The sequence below is a fragment of the Mesoplodon mirus genome (assembly GCF_964341445.2).
Source record: "Mesoplodon mirus genome assembly, chromosome: 2".
Lineage (NCBI taxonomy): Eukaryota > Metazoa > Chordata > Mammalia > Artiodactyla > Ziphiidae > Mesoplodon > Mesoplodon mirus.
Genome location: NC_138977.1, coordinates 192,838,056 through 192,858,343, shown reverse-complemented (window position 1 = coordinate 192,858,343; position 20,288 = coordinate 192,838,056). Strand labels below are relative to the sequence as shown.

Here is a 20,288-nt window from a genome sequence, read left to right as displayed (position 1 = left end):
ATTGAAGAGACCTCAGAGATTTTCACCCATAAGTCTTTCATTTATGTGGATGAGGAACTGAACTCACAGAGGATAACTGAATTACCTATGGTCATATCGTTAACGACAGGAGAGAATTCAAATATTCTGATTACTCAGTAACTCAGAGAGTGTAGTGGCCCTTTACCACACTTATGTGTGTGTGTGCAAAACCCAGAAGGTGAAAAAAATATTATCAATTAGTAACTTATAGTTCAGAAACTAAAATGGAAAATGTGTGCTATCAATGACAGTTTATAACGTCCAATTTCATGGTTATTGCTTAACTTTATAGAAACTTGATTTTTCCCAGGTAGGATGAGTGTTGCCAACCATTCTCTAAATTTCCAAGAAGTTAATTAGCTTGAATAAAGTGCAGAGCCCACTTTGCACACCATATTAACTGCCTTTAATTTTGCCCATGGTAGAATCATGGATGCAGTATTTAAAACAGTTGATCTTTTCAGCTTCTCGAATGTTCTCAGGTTAAGTCTCCAACTAAACTAATACAATTAATCAATGTGTGATTTCCAGTTAAAACAAAAATAAGGGGTTCAGCTCAGATGAAATAATTTTTGGTAACAGGAGATCCTCCCAATCAGTAAGCTGGCAAATTGGTATAGAAAACCCAAATCCCATTTCTTTTAGTTCAAACTAGGATATCTTACTAACAAATATTTATCTAATGTGAAGTGTGATATTTTTACATGACTGTTTTGATGGAGCCACTTTCACTCAATATTTTGGAAGCTCCTTTATACGTACAATTCTTACACAGCTAAATAATTGCCTTAAAAAAATACTAACTACAATGTGAAACCAACTACTACACTCTGTCCCAGAATCAGTTCCTTCCTAGGGTCGTCAATTTATCCCCTAGTCTCAACCCATCAAATTAAATATTTAAAATGTTAATGGCGCATTCCAGGTGTTGTAGATGGAGCTACAATATGATGTCTGCTTTCATAACGCTTGCGTTCCTGTGAAGGAAGAATGACACAAAACAAGAAATTTTATTTGTGAAGAGAGGGAAGGGGCATGCTGGTTACTGCGCTGGCCTGTTGAAAGGTGTCTGACATCCCTGAGCTTCGCTCTATCCCTGATCATTCATCCCTAAGCCTCAGAGATGGTGTAAGGCCACCTTTGAGTACATTACTTGGTAACTTAAAAACCTGGACATCTCATGCTTTGGGAGATTGTAAATTCATTCTGAATATGAAAATATGCCGGCATCTAAGCTATCTCACCAAAATACCATGTAAGTATTTTCCCCAATTTTCTCATTTCGAAGACCTCCAAAATAAAACACTTACGTTATAAATTTATTATAAAGAACAAAGGCATTTTCCAAGTTTCCTTCTTCCAAATACACGGACGCCATTCTCTCCATTTCTACTCCAGATCTAAAGTAGCAGCGCGGAGTGATATCTTCATTGATGGTGATATTACAACCCAGCTTGCTTAGGGCGCGGACTCGCTCTTCTGGGCTGAGGGAAACATCCCTGTGGTCCGGCATGGCAGCTAACTTTTTCTGCAAAGTCGAATTTGAATCTCTGGTTATAAGAAGAAATGAACATGACTGAAATTATACATGTATTTTCTGTACTAAATACCTGACATCAATACCTAAGGAAAGTTTTTCATAAAAGTTAATGATACGGTAAAAATGTCTTTTTGCTTAAATGTGTGGTCTACACACCAAAAAGACAACACATCTCCAGGGTTAACATACACTCTTTTGGACTAGGACCTCTCATAGGTTTCAGCTACAATTATGTGGCAGTTCCTGGGTATGCAAATGTTTTAGGTCATTTTAGGTAAAATATCATTGACCCTTATATCCTCACGGAAGCAAGCCAAGAGGTGGATTCCTACCAGGGTAGGGATCATGTCATTATACTTGAAGGGCCTCCAAGAGATGGCTTGGATTCGAAGTTACTATCAGGATTCAATTCTATTCCAAAACACATCTGGTTTTATAAGTAGCTTTCAGGGCCTCCCTGTATCTTTACCAAGTGAATAAAACCCCCAAAATAATTCCAGGAAAAACCTTTTCAAGCATATGACCATTCCCCCCACCCCTTTTTTTAACATAAAGACACTCTCAGAGCACAACATAATAGTAACTACACCATTAATTATTCCCTGACTGAGAAAAATAATAATAATTACTAAAAAAAGTCTATGATATTAATACATTTGTATTTTATTAATAAAAACAACATCTATACACATCTGAAAAAACATGGAACATATACATTCAGGATAATTATTCAATTCTTCAGTAAAAAGTCAGTGCTTTTGAAAGGTGAAAAAGCCAAATTTTTTCTGTTAAAAGGCCATATAGCAAGTTTCTTAGGCTCAGTGGGACATATAGCCTCCCTGGCAGCTACTCAGCTCTGCTGGTGTGAAAGCAGCCATAAACCCCATGTAAACAAATAATCCTGACTGTGTTCCAAAAATATTGTTATTTGACCACAGGTAAATGTTTCAATGACATCAGAAAGTTAATGGAAAAAAAAATCTTTGGAAATTAGGGCATTTTCTAAAGCAGACTTCTAGCCTCCTGTGTGCACAAAAGTAACTTGTCCATTTTTTATTACTATACAGTCTACCCTGAATTATAATTATTTGTATACAAGTATTTTTGACTCCTTATGAACTCCATGAGGGAAAGGAATCATTTTACACTCATCTCTGTCCTCTGGAATGTAGTATATTCCCTGCAACACAGATGACAACCAATAAATGTATCAAATAAAGGAGGAAGAGAGACAGGGAGCAACATGATTATAATTAGATTATCTTTTTATCTGAAGGAAAAAAATAAAATTTATTTTCCCTTTACGGGAATGGTGCTACCCTTCCTAAGTTTAAAATTGATTTCAGAGATAAACTGGGAAATAGCCTAAACTCTTCATCAATCTGTAGTGTTTCATTTGCATATGAACTTCTTAGATGTAAATACATTTTCCAGAGGAAAAAGCCTTAGTGTTCATTTTTACATTGACATGTCCACTAAAATTTTAATTATTCCTACATAATGTTCTAGGAAAAACACACAAGGCACTCCATAAGGATGACTCCTTCCTCTGCAGAGGTAGAAGTGGGTCAGCCTTTATTATCCCACAGTGCCTTGACAATATGGGGTCAGAAAGTGAAAAGTTCCTACAATTTTCTGCTCCTCAAACATACTCTCAAAAGCAACTGAGCATCTGTGAAGGACTTTTTCCTCGGAGAGAGAACACTAACCTATTTCAGAGTAAGAACCAGGCCCTCTATTTCTTTATGTTCTGGTGCTAAGCTTTGTGTGTGTAGGGTATTCAGTATACCGCTGCTCCCAGGGCTACAGGGGTAGTGAGTGGGTCTGGGATGGTCATCAGGAGGAGGGGGAGGGTAATGACAGCTTTCATTAGCAAGCCCCAAGGACAGGCTGGCAACATTAAAACTACGGTTTCCAGAAGTTGTAAGGCACAAAGTACAAAAACAGGGCCATGGAGATTATATAACGTTCCTATATTCACATTCAGAGACTGATCTGGGACACACAATAAGCTCATGGGATCCCAAGGCCCCTGTTATTTCCTCTCTAGCACGTTATTTCTTCTAAGATGTAGCTCAGGAAGGTGTGTACTATGTTGGCTGTAAGGGGAAAAGATGAAAAGGATGAGAGTTTCAAATATTCACACATTTACACAAAGATCCCAAAGCAGCATCTAGGTACTAAATAGAAAATTATTTCCTTGGTCATTACCACACAAGGTAAGCCTCTAATTTTTATCTGGGAAGAAGCTGAGGCACAAAGAAGTTGAAGTACCTGCTCCAATGTCATCTGTGAAATTCTTCTCCCCAGTGTTGTGCTAAAGGACTACACTCCTGGAATTGAACCAGATAAATTAAAATTTCACACTTTCATGGGAAAAAAAGCATTATTTTTAATTCTAGCAAAGATGGTTTTATTAATCACTTCCTCAAAGGAGAGGACCACGCAGGTGGATGAAAACGGCAAGTGCTCAACTTCTTGAAGTAATTGTGACTCATTTCACATTCAGTGTTTCTGTTCTTCTTTTTGGGTTTTCGGACCACATGTAAAATATCGGTTGGTGCCACCTACCAGGGAATTCACCGTTAACGGCTGATCCATGTTGTCCTGTCTACAAAATGATGGTGTTTATTGTTTCTTCTCAATCACTTCATCTGTTTCAAAGACAAAAAGCAGAGCTATGGTTATTTCTTGAGAACTCAAGTCTCAAATCCCAAATGCCAGGCTTATTTCTGCCTCAGAAAAATTATGAACAAATTGAAATAACTTATATAATCTGAGACTATTGGAAATCTCTTCCTGAAAATACAAAGCTGCAGGTGGTTATAAGGTTTCTTGAAGCAGACTTTTAAAACAGGAAGTGTGAAGAGAATTAGTTATTGCCTAGTACCCAGTATGAATCTGCTGGGTGTTATCTTACTTAGAACACTATGCAAGGTTATAAAGTGGATTTACTTGCTTCAAAAGGAGAAAGAAGGTCATTGTGATTGAGAGCATGGACTCAGACCTGGAGCCCATCTGGGCTTAAACTAAGTCTTACTGGCTGTGGTAGGTAGAATTCTAAGATGGTGCTATGATTCCCACCCCTTGGGATCCACAGGTTTATGTAATCCCCTCCCCTTGAGTGTGGCCAAGACCTGTAACTGGCTTCTCATCTCAGCAGAACATAGCAAAGGTGATGGGAGATTACTCCCATGTTTATTATATTCTGTCATATGGCAAAGATGAAGAGATTCTGCAGATATATTAAGGCCCCTAATCATTTGAGGTTCAATTAATCAGAAGGGAGATTATCCTGAGTGGGAGACCTGTCCTGCTGACCTGGAAGACTCAGCCATCCTGAGTTCCACAGCAGTAGGGACATGAATTCTGCCAAGAAGGACGTGCTCTTGGAAGAGGACTCCAAGCCTCAGATCAGATCCTTAGCCTGGTCGACGCCTCCATTGCTGCCTTGTGAGACCCCGAGCAGCGGACCTAGTTATGCTGTGCCTGGACTCCTGACCCACAAAACTGTGAGATAATAAATGTATGTTGTCTTAACACATGAAGCTTGGGGTGATTTGCAGTGCAGCAATAGAAAATGAATACTCTAGCTGGGTGACTGCAGGTAAATATCTAGCCTTTCTGTGCACCTGAATAAAGGGGGAAAATAATAGTACCTATGTCATGTCGTTGTGGTAAGGATTAAATGATTTAGCACACAAAGTGCTTAGAACAGTTCCCAGCACATAGTCAATATCATATCAATGTCTGCTATTTCTAGAATCTTGATTTTGCAGTTGAGGAAACTGAGGCTCAGGGAGGTTAAGTGAATGTACCCAAGTTCAAATAATCACTCAATAAATGTTAGTCTCCTTCCTTTGTATGCTAGTTTAGGTCGAGCTCTGCATGATCACTTCCCACTTCTAAATTTATGTCGGCTTTTATCTTCCACTAATCACTTATGCGACGCTGAACACGTATTTTCTCCTCAGTTCCTCATTCATGAAATGAGGGGGTTAAGCTACACTCTTTCAAGTTACAACATTCTGAGATTCTCGAAAACTTCAGAAGTAGATTATTCAATTTTCTGTGCTATTTTCTGACCTGAAGCCATGGCTAGAAAATCCTTCACTTAGTGTATTCTGATCTTTCCCCTTCATCCTCTCCAGTGATCCCTGGAGTACACATCAAGCTGTAGGCCTGCAGGTTGCAGAAATGCCCAAGAAAGAAAGGACCTACAGAGAGTCTCAGTCACAGTGTAGTTTTAAAATCCAAACTAATCCTGGGACCACTGAATGTAGGCAATCCCTTTGGGGGAATTACCACTGCTTGGTGAGAATACAACAGAAAAAAAAGACGGTAAAAGAGTTAAGGAGACAGAACAAGGAGGCTTATGGAGAATTTGAGGCTGGGTGGGGAGAGAAGAGGCCAAGGAAATACTAGTTACTCATTGATTAGGGTCTCCTAAACGCCAAGAATGAATTCTTTTAGGGGTTACTCAGATCCTTAAACAGAGCACAAATAATTTAAAAAGTTGGAAACATAGGAACAGCAGTTCTAAAATCAAATAACCCTGAGACTTGTTTAAAATGCAAACTCCTGGAACTCAAAAGGATTCTGGATCCCCTAGTTTTAAGCCCACCAATAGCATTGTTAGGATGTGGTGCAGGTGATTTTGATACATGAGACTTCCAAGCAACGCTTTGAAAGACACTGCATCTGAGAATGTATCAAGCAGGATTCTTAGTTGCAAGCAAAGGCACCGACTCTTGAATCCACAGAATGATAAGGGAAAGGTCACAAATCTCCAAGAAGGCCAGAGAAATTGGGCCTGGAGGCTACATACCCAGCAACATGACCCCAAATCACACAGCAGCACTGGTCTGCTGCCTGTCACTGATGGGCGGGGGAGCCAGCGGCTTCCATCACCAACACCAGCTGCTGTCTGGGAAACCACCTGTGGAGGTGCCACATTTTTTTTCATGTCACTAGCTTCTACTTCAGAATATGATATGGAGGTGCCTGACTGGCAGAACCTAGGTCACATGCCTGCAGCCAGGCTGCAAAGGTGGTTAAAAATGCAAATATCTAGCACTTCACACTTCCATAGGAGGCAAAGTGGGATGTGCCAGGTGAGAAAAGGTAGATTCAGGGCTGGGTGGCCAAAAACAATGGTAAGTGAGCAGAAAAATCAAACTTTTCCGCAGTAAGCTTCTAGATGTATAAAATGCTTAATTCAATATATCTTGAGCACCAGAATTTATTAAATTCCTATAGATGAAAACCAATAGTTAAATCTCTCTTTAACTCTATTAACTCCCACACACAAATTTATTTATAATTCAGAAACAGAAACCAACTCCCCTCAAATCTAATAAGAAAGAAGTTTATACATTGGTCAGTCAACTGCTTCTTTTTGGACCATTAACTACTCAGTGGCAGTGGTCCTGCCTTAATTCCTTTATTTTTCAATCTGCAGTCCTAGCACTTATCCCCTGCAATATAAACAATTACCAATGTCAGCATAAACAGGTTATGTTCTCAAGACCAGTAGACGTCAAAGTGATACAGATTCCCTAAGGGGTGTGCAAGGTCAATATTATTTTCGTAATATTACTAAAACATTATTTGCTTTTTTTACCATCCATCTGTATAGTGGAGAGTTCCATAGGGTACAAGTTAATGGCTATGCTCACTTGTACCTTCTTGTAAATGTCTGCTACAATTTTTAATATGGTAAATATAAATAGATATAACCCACAGAAACAAAGCTTTTTAGTGCCCTTAGTAATTTTTAAGAGTGTAAAGTAGTCTCATGACCAAAAAATTTGAAAACCTGCTGCTCTAAATCAACTACGCAAACAAAACAAAACCTCACCATGCTACTTCAATCTAACCAGAAATATAGTGGGCCATGAGAATCTAAAAGATGAAAAAATAATGGTCAAGTATCACCTTCCATTTGTACTACTAAGGTCTCACTAAAATAATTAGAAAACTGAGGGCACAATAAGAGATATCTTACCTCACAGAACCCAAGACCCACAAGAGAAAATGTGGCAGACTGCTATATAATCTGCAATACCCATTCTCTTTTTCTAATATAAAAATATAATTTGTTAGTTGATACATAGCCTGGATGTCTCTATGTCTCAACTTCCCCCAAGGAAATGTGGAAGCAGCTCTATGATTCTGCCCTTTAAAACCAGCAGCAAGTAATGCCAAGAACAAAAGTGGACAATACCTAACCTGTTAACACAGTGTTTCTTTTGTGACCTTTTTAGCCTTAATTATTAATTCCCTTAATTTTCCTTCTCTTTCTTTTTTTTTTCTTAAATAGTTTTTTTGCGGGGGCGGTGGGGCTAAGCTCTGAATCCTGACTTACTTGCATACACAGAGTCAGATTTTCCAGAATACAAAGACTAACCAGGCAGGAAAGAGTCTCCTGAGAGACTGGGCACACAGGACAGCCAGTGAGACCATGGCCCAAATGTGTCGTTTTCTCACTGGTACTCCTTTCAGGCTGAGTGCTGTAGGGAACTGGATAAGCAGGGGCGGCAGATGAGAGAGGCCAGAACACCTCATGCCACATGCTGTAGTCTCATTTCTAATTGGCCAAAAGCAGCCTTTCTTCTCCCCACTGGGTTAGAGTTCAGGTTTTCCTGGAAGAACATGGTGCAATTTACTTAGTTGGAGATCAAGGAAATGATCATAACCTAGACTGTGGGCTGCAGTGACCTAATCTGATTTAGATAAAAGGAGGTTAAAGGGTCACTCCCAAGCCTTAAGTGACAGAGGCAGAAAGGAGCATCTCCTGGGTCACAGGAGGCTTATAGATTGGGACCTGCTTCAGGAAAAAAAAAATGACCTAAGCCCATCCTTGCTGTTCATTTGGAAGGATTCAGACGTGAAAACCAAAGATTATTTGTTTATACTCAAGAGATTATTTTTATATAATATTTGTAAATCAGAAATTATCATCTGCTGTGACCCAGATGATAACATTATTTGTACTAAAATATTGATAAATATGAAACTTGATCCGAATATTAGAAATAGCTTTTATTGTCTTTTTTATATACTTGTAAGTACTACATGTGAGTACCGGCTAGGTGTCAGCTATTTGTCTCTTATCCCTAGAAGGATATCCCAAGTTAAACATACCTCAGCAGTGTAGTTAAGATTAGATCAATTAGCAAGAATGCAGTTGCTACAGGAAAGATTATTAAATAAATCACCATGCCCAGTGTATGTTTTAAATTACTCTGAGGTAAGTCTAGGCTACCCTGAGGGCAATCAAGTCGCACTTTGGGCCATAAAAGAATTCTTTCTCATAGTGCAGTACAATTTTTATTCTGACACCAGGATGAGATGGTTGGGCACCCTTAACCCAGCAGCTCAGGGTTTGGGGCTGTATATCTGTAGGAGAAACCAGCTTTTACCACTTGTGAGGTGGGAGTGCTATGGTGTCTTATTTAACCCTTCTGTGTACTTTATCTTCATCTATTAAATGGGGGGAAATAACACCCTTCCAGAAGAACTCAGTGGAAGCTTACATGAGTTTTAAAAAAAAACCCACAAAAAAGAGAATTTCTTGGCTGTCCAGTGGTTAGGACTCCACGCTTCCACTGCAGGGGGCGTCCACTTCCATCCCCAGTTGGGGAACTAAGATCCCGCATGCCACGCAGCATGGCCAAATTAAATAAAGATCATTAAAACACACACACACACACATTCTATTACAGTTCCTGGCATGCAGTAGAAAACTCAAAGGAAATCAGTCCCTTTTCACATCAAATGGTTAGAAAAGTAAGATGACGTAGGCTTCTATTACACATAGCAGAGATGACTAATGTTTAACTACTTGCTTCATTGCAATTAGTCTTTGACAGTCGCTGTCAGTTGTCTATCCAACAGCCACCTACTCCCCCCACCCCCGCTTCTTCCTGCCAGCAGGGCCCAGCCTCACTAGAGATATTCACTTTTCCAGACTCCCTGGCACTCAGGACTTGACTAGTTGGCAAGTGACCAAATCTTGGACAATGGGACCAGAAGGGAGAAATCTATTGGGAGGACTCTGAGATACTTTCATCTCTAACACAAAGAGATAGTCTGGAGAATATGTGCCTTTTCATCAGCTGGACATGTGTCTTCATGTAAGACTTGAAATGCAGCAGCCATCTTGCAGCTCAGACGGGTCAAGCCTAAGACCCAGCTGGATGGCAGAGGCGGGGGCGGAGGGGGGGGTAGAGGGAGCCTGGCTCCTTGCAGACACTGTTGAGCTGCTGAGCTTATCTTGAAACCATTCTCCTCTGAACTGTTATTGTGTAAGACATAAGTACCATTGTTTAAGGCACTCTTAGGAGTCTGTAATCTGCTGCCTAATTGATTCAGGATTCCTCTGGCAACATAAGGAAATGTTTACCTATGTGAATCCAATGGTGAAAGTGGTAATTCTGAATACTAATACTAATACTAATATTAAGAAGAAGAAGAAGAAGAAGGGGAAGAATTTTGTGAGATTTAACAATTTTCGAAGGAAATACTTCTATGATAATATTACATTCTTCTTTGATTAAAATATAAATATTATTTAACTCTTTCTTCATGCTTCACAGTTTTATTTCAATGTACCTGCCAACAGCAATGCTTCCCTCCATTTCTAATTTGCTTTCATCTAGAAAATCACTTAAAAAACAACTTCTCTACTAAACTTCTCTGACTTCAGTCTTTCTCTCCTTTTAGTCTATCTTGATTACGGATAAAATAATTTAAATTTATTTGTAAAATTAAAGTTTAACTGGACATGGGTCTGAAAGGATCTCCTGTGAATAAACTATATGCTGATTACAGTGCCTGCTACATGATTTCTAATTTGGCTGCTCAAAAATCATTTTTCTTACCTTTTTTTCCCTCTACTGTCTTCTACATAAGAGCAAGTTGAGTTCTGGGCAGGTGAGATAGGACTATGTATATCACCTTTAATTCAGCAAAAGAGCTATCGTAATAATAATTATATTATTATGATAATATAATATCATAATTATATTATAGTAATTGGTTACTAATTATATACTAACCAAAAGCTTTCCTTCCCTGGTTATCTGAAGTAATGCATTGACCTTCATTCTCAGCCTCCACAAATGCCTTATCAAATAGGAAGCAGTTGAGTCTAGAGATTAGACATGTAGCCTCCAGGGTCAGACCACATGGGTTCAAAGTCTGACTCCAAGCAATAACTGCAGAATCACAGTTACCCAGACTGCAAAGTGGGGTTGATAATAGCAACTAAGGAAAGACCTGTTGAGAAGGTGAAGTGAGAAAATGCTTGTGAAACCAACAGCAAGATTCTTGGCATCAGGAAGCACTCAGCAAATGATAATGACCATTATCTCCATTTTACAGGGGAGGAAACTTGAGCCTAGACTAGGCAAGCAACTTAAGTAAGTGGTGGAGCAAGGACTCAAAATTAGGTGTGTAAGATCCCAGAGTTCGTACTCATAGTCACACAGCGATACTGGCAATTAATATTTAATAGCTGATGGTGAAATCAGGGGAAGGTCAAATTCTTGGGCTTTGGACAAGAGTGATAGGACTTATTGCAGAAATGAGACTTCAGTTCAGCATTAAATCTGTTTCATAGTCTTCTTCCTGCCAAAGAAATAAAAGGGCATCCATTCCCTCCACTTGTTTCTTAGGCAGAGTGATTCGATGTCTGTGGACTGACCACCTGGAATATGTAGTTAAGAAATTCAAATGCATAATTATTCGACCAAGACACAGTTTAATTCAAAATATGTGCTGGTTTTTAATGTAAATTCTAAATTGTGGTACTCAAATTACTTGGCCATAAAAAAGACTGAAATAATTGCCTCTGTAGCAACATGGATGGACCTAGAGATTATCATACTGAGTGAAGTAAGTCAGACAAAGACAAATAATATATATCACTTATGTGGAATCTAAAAAATAATACAAATGAACTTATTTATAAAACAGAAACAGGGCTTCCCTGGTGGCGCAGTGGTTGAGAGTCCGCCTGCCAACGCAGGGGACACGGGTTCGTGCCCCGGTCTGGGAAGATCCCACATACCACGGAGCGGCTGGGCCCGTGAGCCATGGCCGCTGAGCCTGTGCTCTGCAACGGGAGAGGCCACAGTGGTGAGAGGCCCGCGTACCGCAAAACAAACAAACAAACAGAAACAGACTCACAGACATAGAAAACAAAGTTATGGTTACTGAAGGGGGAAGGGGGGGAGAGGGATAAATTAGGAGTACGGGTTTAACAGATATACGCTACTATATATAAAATAGCTAAACAACATGTATTTACTGTATAGCACAGGGAACTATAGTCAATGTCTTGTAATAACCTATAATGGAAAAGAATTGGAAAAAAATATATATATATGTATAACTGAATCAGTTTGCTGTACACCTGAAACTAACACAATATTGTAAATCAACATATTTCAATAAAAAAATAAAATTCTGGTATTCAAAAGGCATTTCATATGCTCATAAATATACTAATTTATGATTCCGTTGTACTTTTTAAATGAGGTGATTCAATTAATATCTTCATAAAACAATTAAAAATTCATAAAACATTTGGAAAATGAATTTGAAGTGTTGGGGAGAAATTCAGTTAATTTGCCAAGATAGATTCATATGAGCTTAATTGTGTTATCTTGCTGTTGAAATACTAAAATTTCCTGGAAATTATGCATTCTCAATATAAGCCACTAAACTCTAATATCCACTTGAACATACTTCCCTTTTTATTGCAATTTGCCTTTAAGAAAATACTATCCAAGAGAACACTCTTGCACTGTTTGTGGGAATGTAAATTGATACAGCCACTATGGAGAACAGTATGGAGGTTCCTTAAAAAACTAAAAATAGAACTACCATATGACCCAGCGATCCCACTACTGGGCATATACCCTGAGAAAACCATAATTCAAAAAGAGTCATGTATCACAATGTTCATTGCAGCACTATTTACAATAGCCAGGACATGGAAGCAAACTAAGTGTCCATTGACAGATGAATGCATAAAGAAGATGTGGTACATATATACAATGGAATATTACTCAGCCATAAAGAGAAATGAAATTGAGTCATTTGTAGTGAGGTGGATGGACCTACAGTCTGTCATACAGAGTGAAGTAAGTCAGAAAGAGAAAAACAAATACCGTATGCTAACACATATATATGGCATCTAAAAAAAAAAAAGGTTCTGAAGAACCTAGGGGCAGGACAGGAATAAAGATGCAGACGTAGAGAATGGACTTTAGAACATGGGGAGGGGGAAGGGTAAGATGGGACGAAGTGAGAGAGTGGCATGGACATATATACACTACCAAATGTAAAATAGCTAGTGGGAAGCAGCCACATAGAACAGGGAGATCAGCTTGCTCGGTGCTTTGTGACTACCTAGAGGGGTGGGATAGGGAGGGTGGGAGGGAGACTCAAGAGGGAGGGGATGTAGGGATATATGTATATGTATAGCTGATTCACTTTGTTATAAAGCAGAAACTAACACACCATTGTAAAGCAATTATACTCCAATAAAGATGTTAAAAAAGAAAAGAAAACACTATACACAGGTTATCTAATTCAATGAAGCATAATGAGTCAGAAATACATTTTTTAAATAACATCATCTTCTTGCCTGCCAGATGCCTGAAGCCCAGAGATGAGGTCAGTCCTTGGGCATTATTAATCAATTTTATTTAATTTTCATAAATTTCCTAAGGGCAACACTACTTTCAAAAGCAAAAGCTGTCCCAGAATACCTCTGATACACTGCTTCTTCAGTGTTCCTCAACCAAAGGAAATATTCTAACTGTTCAACATATTTCAATAGACAGCTGCAGTCACATTTTTGGTTTTGAACTAGACAATCTCTTCAACGAGGTGGACAAAATCAAAACAGGCTGTGTCCCTTCATAACTTTCCCTGGCAGGTTACTTTTAAATGTTTAAAGAGCCCCCTCCCTACACTGCCAAAGTCGTTAGCAAGTGGCCATCCACTGTTTCTCTTTGTTCACCCCACTCACTTCCTTCTTACTTTCCTTCACTGCAGCTTATACCTCTCTACTCTGATGTAAAGTTTCCTCTGAGTGTGGTTCCTGGGCCACCTGCACCTAATTACTCAGTGGAGGAGGAGGGTGGTTGTTAATAAGAAACAGATTTCTATGCCCCATCAAGTCATAATTTCTGCAAAGGGTGCCCCACAGAGCTCTATTTTTATCAAGCAGCCTAGGAGATCTTTATGCACATTGAAACTTGAGACTCACTGCATCAGATAAAACTGCTCTAAGACAGTTACAAATAACCCCCTAAATACCTGCCTTGATCAGCTGAACAGTACCCACTTTAGAACAAACTCCTGCTTTGCTCTAAATGAAGTAGAGGCATTTCCTTTTTCCTCCCACTTCCTTCACCTTGCATCTTACCTATTAATTTTCTGTCTTTTAACATACTTTTATTCCATGGGACACATTTCTTTCAAGGCTTCATTTAAGGCTTAATCTGAGCACTGTGTCTTCACTACATCCACTTTCACCAGGGTATCCGACTGTGATTTCTCACTCACTAGTTGCAAGGCTAATAACTACTGTATATCTTTCCCACAAGTATCAGCTCCAAGTAAATTCATTCATTCATTCATTTATTCAACATTATTTATGAAGCTCCTACTTCCTGCTAGGAACTAGTGAGCAAAGACACAGAGGATATTGATCTTATGAAATTTTCATTCTGCTAGAGGCAGGAGGTTGAGTACAGAGGTACTAAGATACTAAACAACTAACTGCACAAATATATCATTAAAACTGTGGTAAGTCCTACAAATACGAAATACAACAGAGGTGGTTATGCATTTTTTGGCAAAAATATCTCAGAAGTGGTGGTGTGTCCTTCTCAGTACATCAGGAGACACTGATTTGCCCTGGTATCAGCGATGTTTACCTTGATCACCTAAGTTACGTCTGCCATGTTTCTCCCCTGTAAAGATACTATTTTTCCTTTTGTAATTACAAACTGTCTTATAAGGAATTATTTTGCCAATATGCAAGTATACTTTTGCCCATTCATTTTAGCATCCAAAGATTATTCTTTTCTGAAGTGATTATTACTGTGGTGTTTGAAAATGGTGAATTTTCTATTTCTTTCCTTCTTTCTATATTTATTAGTTTAGTTGGAGTTTTTGTTGAAAGTTGTTTAATTTTTTGTACAAAATTTTAAAATTTTAGGCTGTCAAATGGATCTATTTCTTTTCTTTTATCATATCTGGCTTTTCATCATTCTTTAAAAGGTCTTCAAACTGACTGATGATAAAAAAATTTTTAAAAATATGTCTACCAGGCTTCCCTGGTGGCGCAGTGGTTGAGAGCCCGCCTGCCGATGCAGGGGACACGGGCTCGTGCCCCAGTCCGGGAAGATCCCACATGCCGCGGAGCGGCTGGGCCCGTGAGCCATGGCCGCTGAGCCTGCACGTCCGGAGCCTGTGCTCCGCAACGGGAGAGGCCACAACAATGAGAGCTCGCGTACCGCAAAAAAAAAAAAAAAAAAAAAAGTCTACCAATCTTATCTCCTAGTAATTTTATGGTTAGTTATTTTTGAATAAATACCGTTGATCTGTGTGGAATTTATTTTTATGTAAGGAGTATGACAAGGATACAGATTCTTTTTATCATTAGGCAAAATGACCCTGAATCTCTTCAATTTTGCTTAGCTTCTTATTTATTTTATTCTCAACTCTGCTCAATAAGGTGATCTGCCCAAACTAGGAACTAAGTACATATTTATTAAATTGAAGTAGTCTCTGTTAATTATACCTCAATGAAGCTGAAAAATAAAAGTCTGGGAGTGATGGATAAACTTACATAGAGAAGAGATATCGGCAATTGAGAGAGGAGACAAGTATGCAACTGTGTTTGAGATACCCCAGGACTGGACTGAGAGTGGTAAAAAGAATGTAGAAGGATAAATAGCTATTGGGAGAGATTCTGAGGGGAAAAAAAACATAGAACCTGGAAGTTAAGTGGACAGACAGGGATATAGGAGAGTAAGTAGGCAAAGATACTGTAAATGTTGGCATCTAAGGGAAGTGGAGGTGGTGATGCTTCTGACTTCAACAGAGAAAACTTCTCCTGTATCTCAGTGAATGGCATCAACACCCAATTACACACAACCTGGCAAAACTTGGAAACATTCACCATGCATCTCCTCCCTCCCTCAACTCCACATCCATTCTACCACTTATAGTTGCTGAGTCACCCTCCAAGATATCTCTCAAATCTGCATTTTCTCACCATCTTTCCTTACAGTACCCAATCTGTGTCACCCTTTACTCTGTCTGCATCGTTAGAACAGCCTTCTAATTGATCTATTTGTTTCCATGATGCTCCCCTTTGTTTAATTCTATATACAACAGGTATGCTATTCAGATATTGTCATTTCTTCACTTAAAACCTTTTAATAGCTTTCCATCACTGTCAATATCATGCATCTTTAATAGGTCCCACAAAGCTGGGTCTGATCCAGCTGCCAACCCACCAGCCTTCTATTCACCCTCATTTCACACTTCTACTTCCTCTGTATCTTTCCAGTGTTAGTTTAAGCACCTCTTCCTCAGGCAGATATTTTTGACCACTTCCAAACTAAGTCACACTCTTGGTCATATACTCATGAAGAAATACCATACAAACCCAAACTGAGGGATTTTCTACAAAAAAAAAATTGGCCAGTGTGCTTAAAAAGTGTCAAGATGATGAAAAACTGAAAGACTGAAGGAATGTTTCAGATCAAAAGGGACTCAGGAGACATGACAAAAAATGCCATGTGTGATCCTGTATGGGATCCTGGACCAGAAGAAGGACACTGTTGAAATGTGAATAAGATCTGTTGATTAGACAATATAGTATTGTAACAATGTTAGTATCCTGATTTTGATAACTACTGTGATTATATTAGCTGTTAATAGTTGGAGAAATGGGTAAAAAGGGTATACAGAAATTCTGTGTACTATGTTTGCAATTTTCTGGAATTCTGAAATTATTTTAAAATTAAATATTTTTAAAATGTTCAATTAGTACCTTAACAATCCCTTCAACAAGTAAAATGACAACAAAAGGAAAAAAGTTTGTATCATATGCAACATATATAATATTGATTATGTCTAAACTATAGAGCATATTTGCAGAACAGTAAGAAAGAGATACAAAGTTGAATAAAAATCGTCAAATGGAATGAACACGTCATGAGAGAAATATAAATGGCTAAGCAGCCCATGAAAAATATTAATTTCACTACTAATTAAGAAACTATGGATTTGAAATGGTATTTCCATTTATTTGATTGATAAAATTTACATGATTGGTCATACTTAATATTGATGAAGACTGGAAGAGAAATTGGCAATTAAAAATAATAATACGCATTCCTGTTGACCAAGCAATTCTAAGTTTCCCCCATAGACTGTCCTGCCCAAATAATACACTAATACACACACACACACACACACACACACACACTCTCTCTCCACACATACTTGCTCCCACTGTAGTATGGCTTAAAAATATTACAATTTTGGAAATTAAAATACATAGCCATCAAAAGGAGGTTATTTGAAATAAAGAATCTCTACAGGAAATGAAGCCATTAGAAAAGACTTACATCTATATGTGCTGAACCAGGAAGTTGTCCGCGTTACAGCATTAAGTGAAAAAAAAAGCAAGTTGTAAAATAGCATATAACGTATGACTCCCACCTTGTAGTACTGATACATATGTATTTAATGTATGTTGGCATTTGCAAGAAAGTTATCTGAACAACATGCACTGGATTTTTCTGAGCTGTTCTCTCAAGGATGAAATCATGAAGGATTTCATATTTAACTTATTCATTTCAGTACAATGTGTTACAAGTATGTATCACTTCATTATCAGACAAATTATACTTTTTTTAAAGCCTATAAATTCTTAGTAGGTAGCTCCAGATTTGAAGCCTAGCCCTGCCAGTTTCTAGATGTGTGGATTTTGATCAATGACTCCCTGAGTCTGTTTCCCTTGTCTAACGTGAGACCCTTGCCTCACAATGTTATGAAGGTAGTGGTAGTTGAAACAGTTATTCAAGGGCTTTCTAAACCCAGAGAGGCTATCTGGCCTGATGACTGGGCAGCCTTGGTGTTACACACCATAACATGCAGCTGCTGGAGAGAGCACTTTATTGGCTGTAGACCTTCAGGAAAACAGTGCGGGAGAACCCTGCTGCATGAACCCTCAGTCAGTCCTGCCAAATTCAAGGCCCCAAGCGCTCACCCTGCTCCCTTCTCTTAATCCTCTCTTCTGGACCACGTACCATGTGTCCCTAGCACAAGAGTAAGGCTTGTTTGCATCAGGTTAGTCCCCTGCTCAAAAAAGCAACTGATAACCTAGTGTCTACCAGAAGAGGTCTAAACACCCTTGCTGGTCCTCAGTGATGTGCATTATTAGACTTTGCTTTCCACTGCTTCCCAATATATAAGTCTTCCCTTACTTTTCTTTTTGATCAAACCCTCTCTGCCCTATCCCAACATCTGCCATTCAGAAGGAGATGCAACATTCTTTCCTGCCAACTCTGTGGTTTTCTGATTTCTTCCACCTGAAAACAGGTATTAATAAGAAAATTAAACACAGTGTTGGGTGCCATTATAAAAACTCCAAGGCAGCCTTGATGGATATGTTATTCCATAAAAATGTATATGAAAATCAGAGGAATAAATGCATAAAGCTTAAAAACAGAAGCACAAATTTGCATAGAAAATTAGATTTAGCTCCTAAATAGGTTTTTCTCTAAGTATGGTTTATTGACCACCTGCATCAGAATCCTCTGAAAAGGTTGTTAAAAGAAGGCTCCCAGGCCCCGCCCAAACTTACTGAATAATAACCTACGGGGGTGGCACGGAAGTCATTCTGGTTTTTTGAGACTAGTTTGAGATGCACTGCCCTAGTTACCTTTCTAAGTCAATAATATTAACCTTGACAAAAGACAAAGAACCTTGATGCCATAAGAATGTGATGGTCATTTACATTTCTTTCAAAAGCCACATTTGAATTTCTTGAACTTTTCAATACTTGGACAAAAAAAAGTTCCACACCCACCAATGATTGCAAGTGATTTTCATCTTTTTTTCCTTAAAGTACTATATTGATTCAGTAAGCAGTTTCTCTGCCCCATTTTTACAAAAACAGGATCGTATGAAGGATTTATTCCAGGCTTCTCTTTTCTAATCTCATTCCATCTACCACTTCCAATTGTTCAAGAAAATTTATCCTGTGAAACAGTTTATAAACCAACCTCTCAAGGACAAAACAGATTGGAAAAAGAACTGAAGTCAATCTATCAGAAGATTGAAGCATGAACCCACAGGCATAAAGACCTCTCCATATTTCTTCTCAGTGGTTGAAATGCATACTTCCGGTGTTAAAAGACAGGGCTCCAGCAACAGGTTAAATAAAATTATAGGGTCCTTAGATGAGCTGAATTTAAACTTGATCACCATTACTGACTGCAGTTTTCTTTATGCCTTTAATGAAAAGGTGCACAGTCGATTACTGTCCTAGCCACTCAAGTTTGAAGTAACACTCCCAAAAAAGACCCACAGTGGAGTTTCCCCCTGAGTACCTGCAAAGGCAAAACAGGCAGGCAGCGTTAACTGGGGACTGGAAGGGTTAAAAATGAGTCATCACTGGCCTCCTGTTTCCAATAAACCAGAGTCAAATCAAGTCAAGCAATCAAAATGAATAATCTGTGATGAGTCCCTGAACAGCTATCTCTTGTATGACCCTGGGCTGAATCTTTGGTTCATTTACTGTGAAAGCACTGAAACCTAAGTATAGCAAAAGTTTAAAAACAAAACAAAAGACCAAATTCACCAAAACTCAAACTTAATCAAGTTTAAACTCACAAAATTTTAAAATAGTTCCTTTAAAAGAAACTGGACTTTAGTTAAATAATTATGTAATTTGCACAAAAGGGTAAAATCAAACAATGCAGACTGAATTTTTAAAAATGAGATTTAAAAAATTTTCCTCAACTAAATAGTATCTGTGAACTTTACACAAGACCAAGAAAAGTTTTTGCCTCCTTAGAAAAAAACAATACTAGTTACAGATTTCTGAAATTTATTTATGAGAATAAAGAATTATAAGGACTAATGTAATGTTAAAATATTGAAATCAGTGATGACATACTCCTTGCTAAAGAAGTTCTGGAGGAATTCAGAATTTTTGATTCTTTGTTGCTACAGCAGTCTTCCCATCTATAATTAAAATCTGGCCTCTCTTTTTTTTTTTTTTTTTAAATTGAGGTATAGTCGAAGTATAATATAATGTTAATGGCAGGTCCAATAATAAAAATGTCTGGCCTTTTATAATTAGATGTAATTATGTCAAGTCAAAGAACAGCTAAAATTTACTCTGCTTCTACTCTATAAAATATTCTGAATAAAAACGTTATGAAATGTCATCATAACTTCACCATGGCTTCTGAATGGGAGATATATAAGACTCTGAGAGTGTGGACAAAGGTGGATAGCATAGAAGTTTTTCAGAATACTGATACCTTTCCAATAATATAATGTATACATACTCATTCGTAACATCTCTCTTCTCTTTACATCTAATGTAAATGTCTCCCTAATATAATGTGTTATACAGTATATATTATATTACATATAATATGTAGTATAATGT

General features: G+C 38.2%; 1 protein-coding gene across 7 annotated transcripts in view; it reads right to left on the bottom strand.

Annotated features, from left to right (window-relative positions):
- Positions 1–20,288, bottom strand: part of STAMBPL1 (STAM binding protein like 1) — a 45,535-nt gene that overhangs the window by 20,008 nt on the left and 5,239 nt on the right. For 6 of the 7 annotated variants that reach the window (XR_014295290.1, XM_082635638.1, XM_082635635.1 and 3 more), the window contains 2 exons: positions 4,133–4,215; positions 1,332–1,549 (listed from right to left, as the gene is read on the bottom strand). Coding sequence is in view for 6 of the 7 variants with exons in the window: in XM_082635638.1 (XP_082491764.1) it covers positions 1,332–1,549; positions 4,133–4,162 (248 nt within the window). In the remaining variant the exon portion in view is untranslated. Of the gene's footprint in view, positions 1–1,331; positions 1,572–4,132; positions 4,216–20,288 lie in introns of all 7 variants that reach the window. The other variant, XM_082635639.1, reaches the window with a different exon arrangement.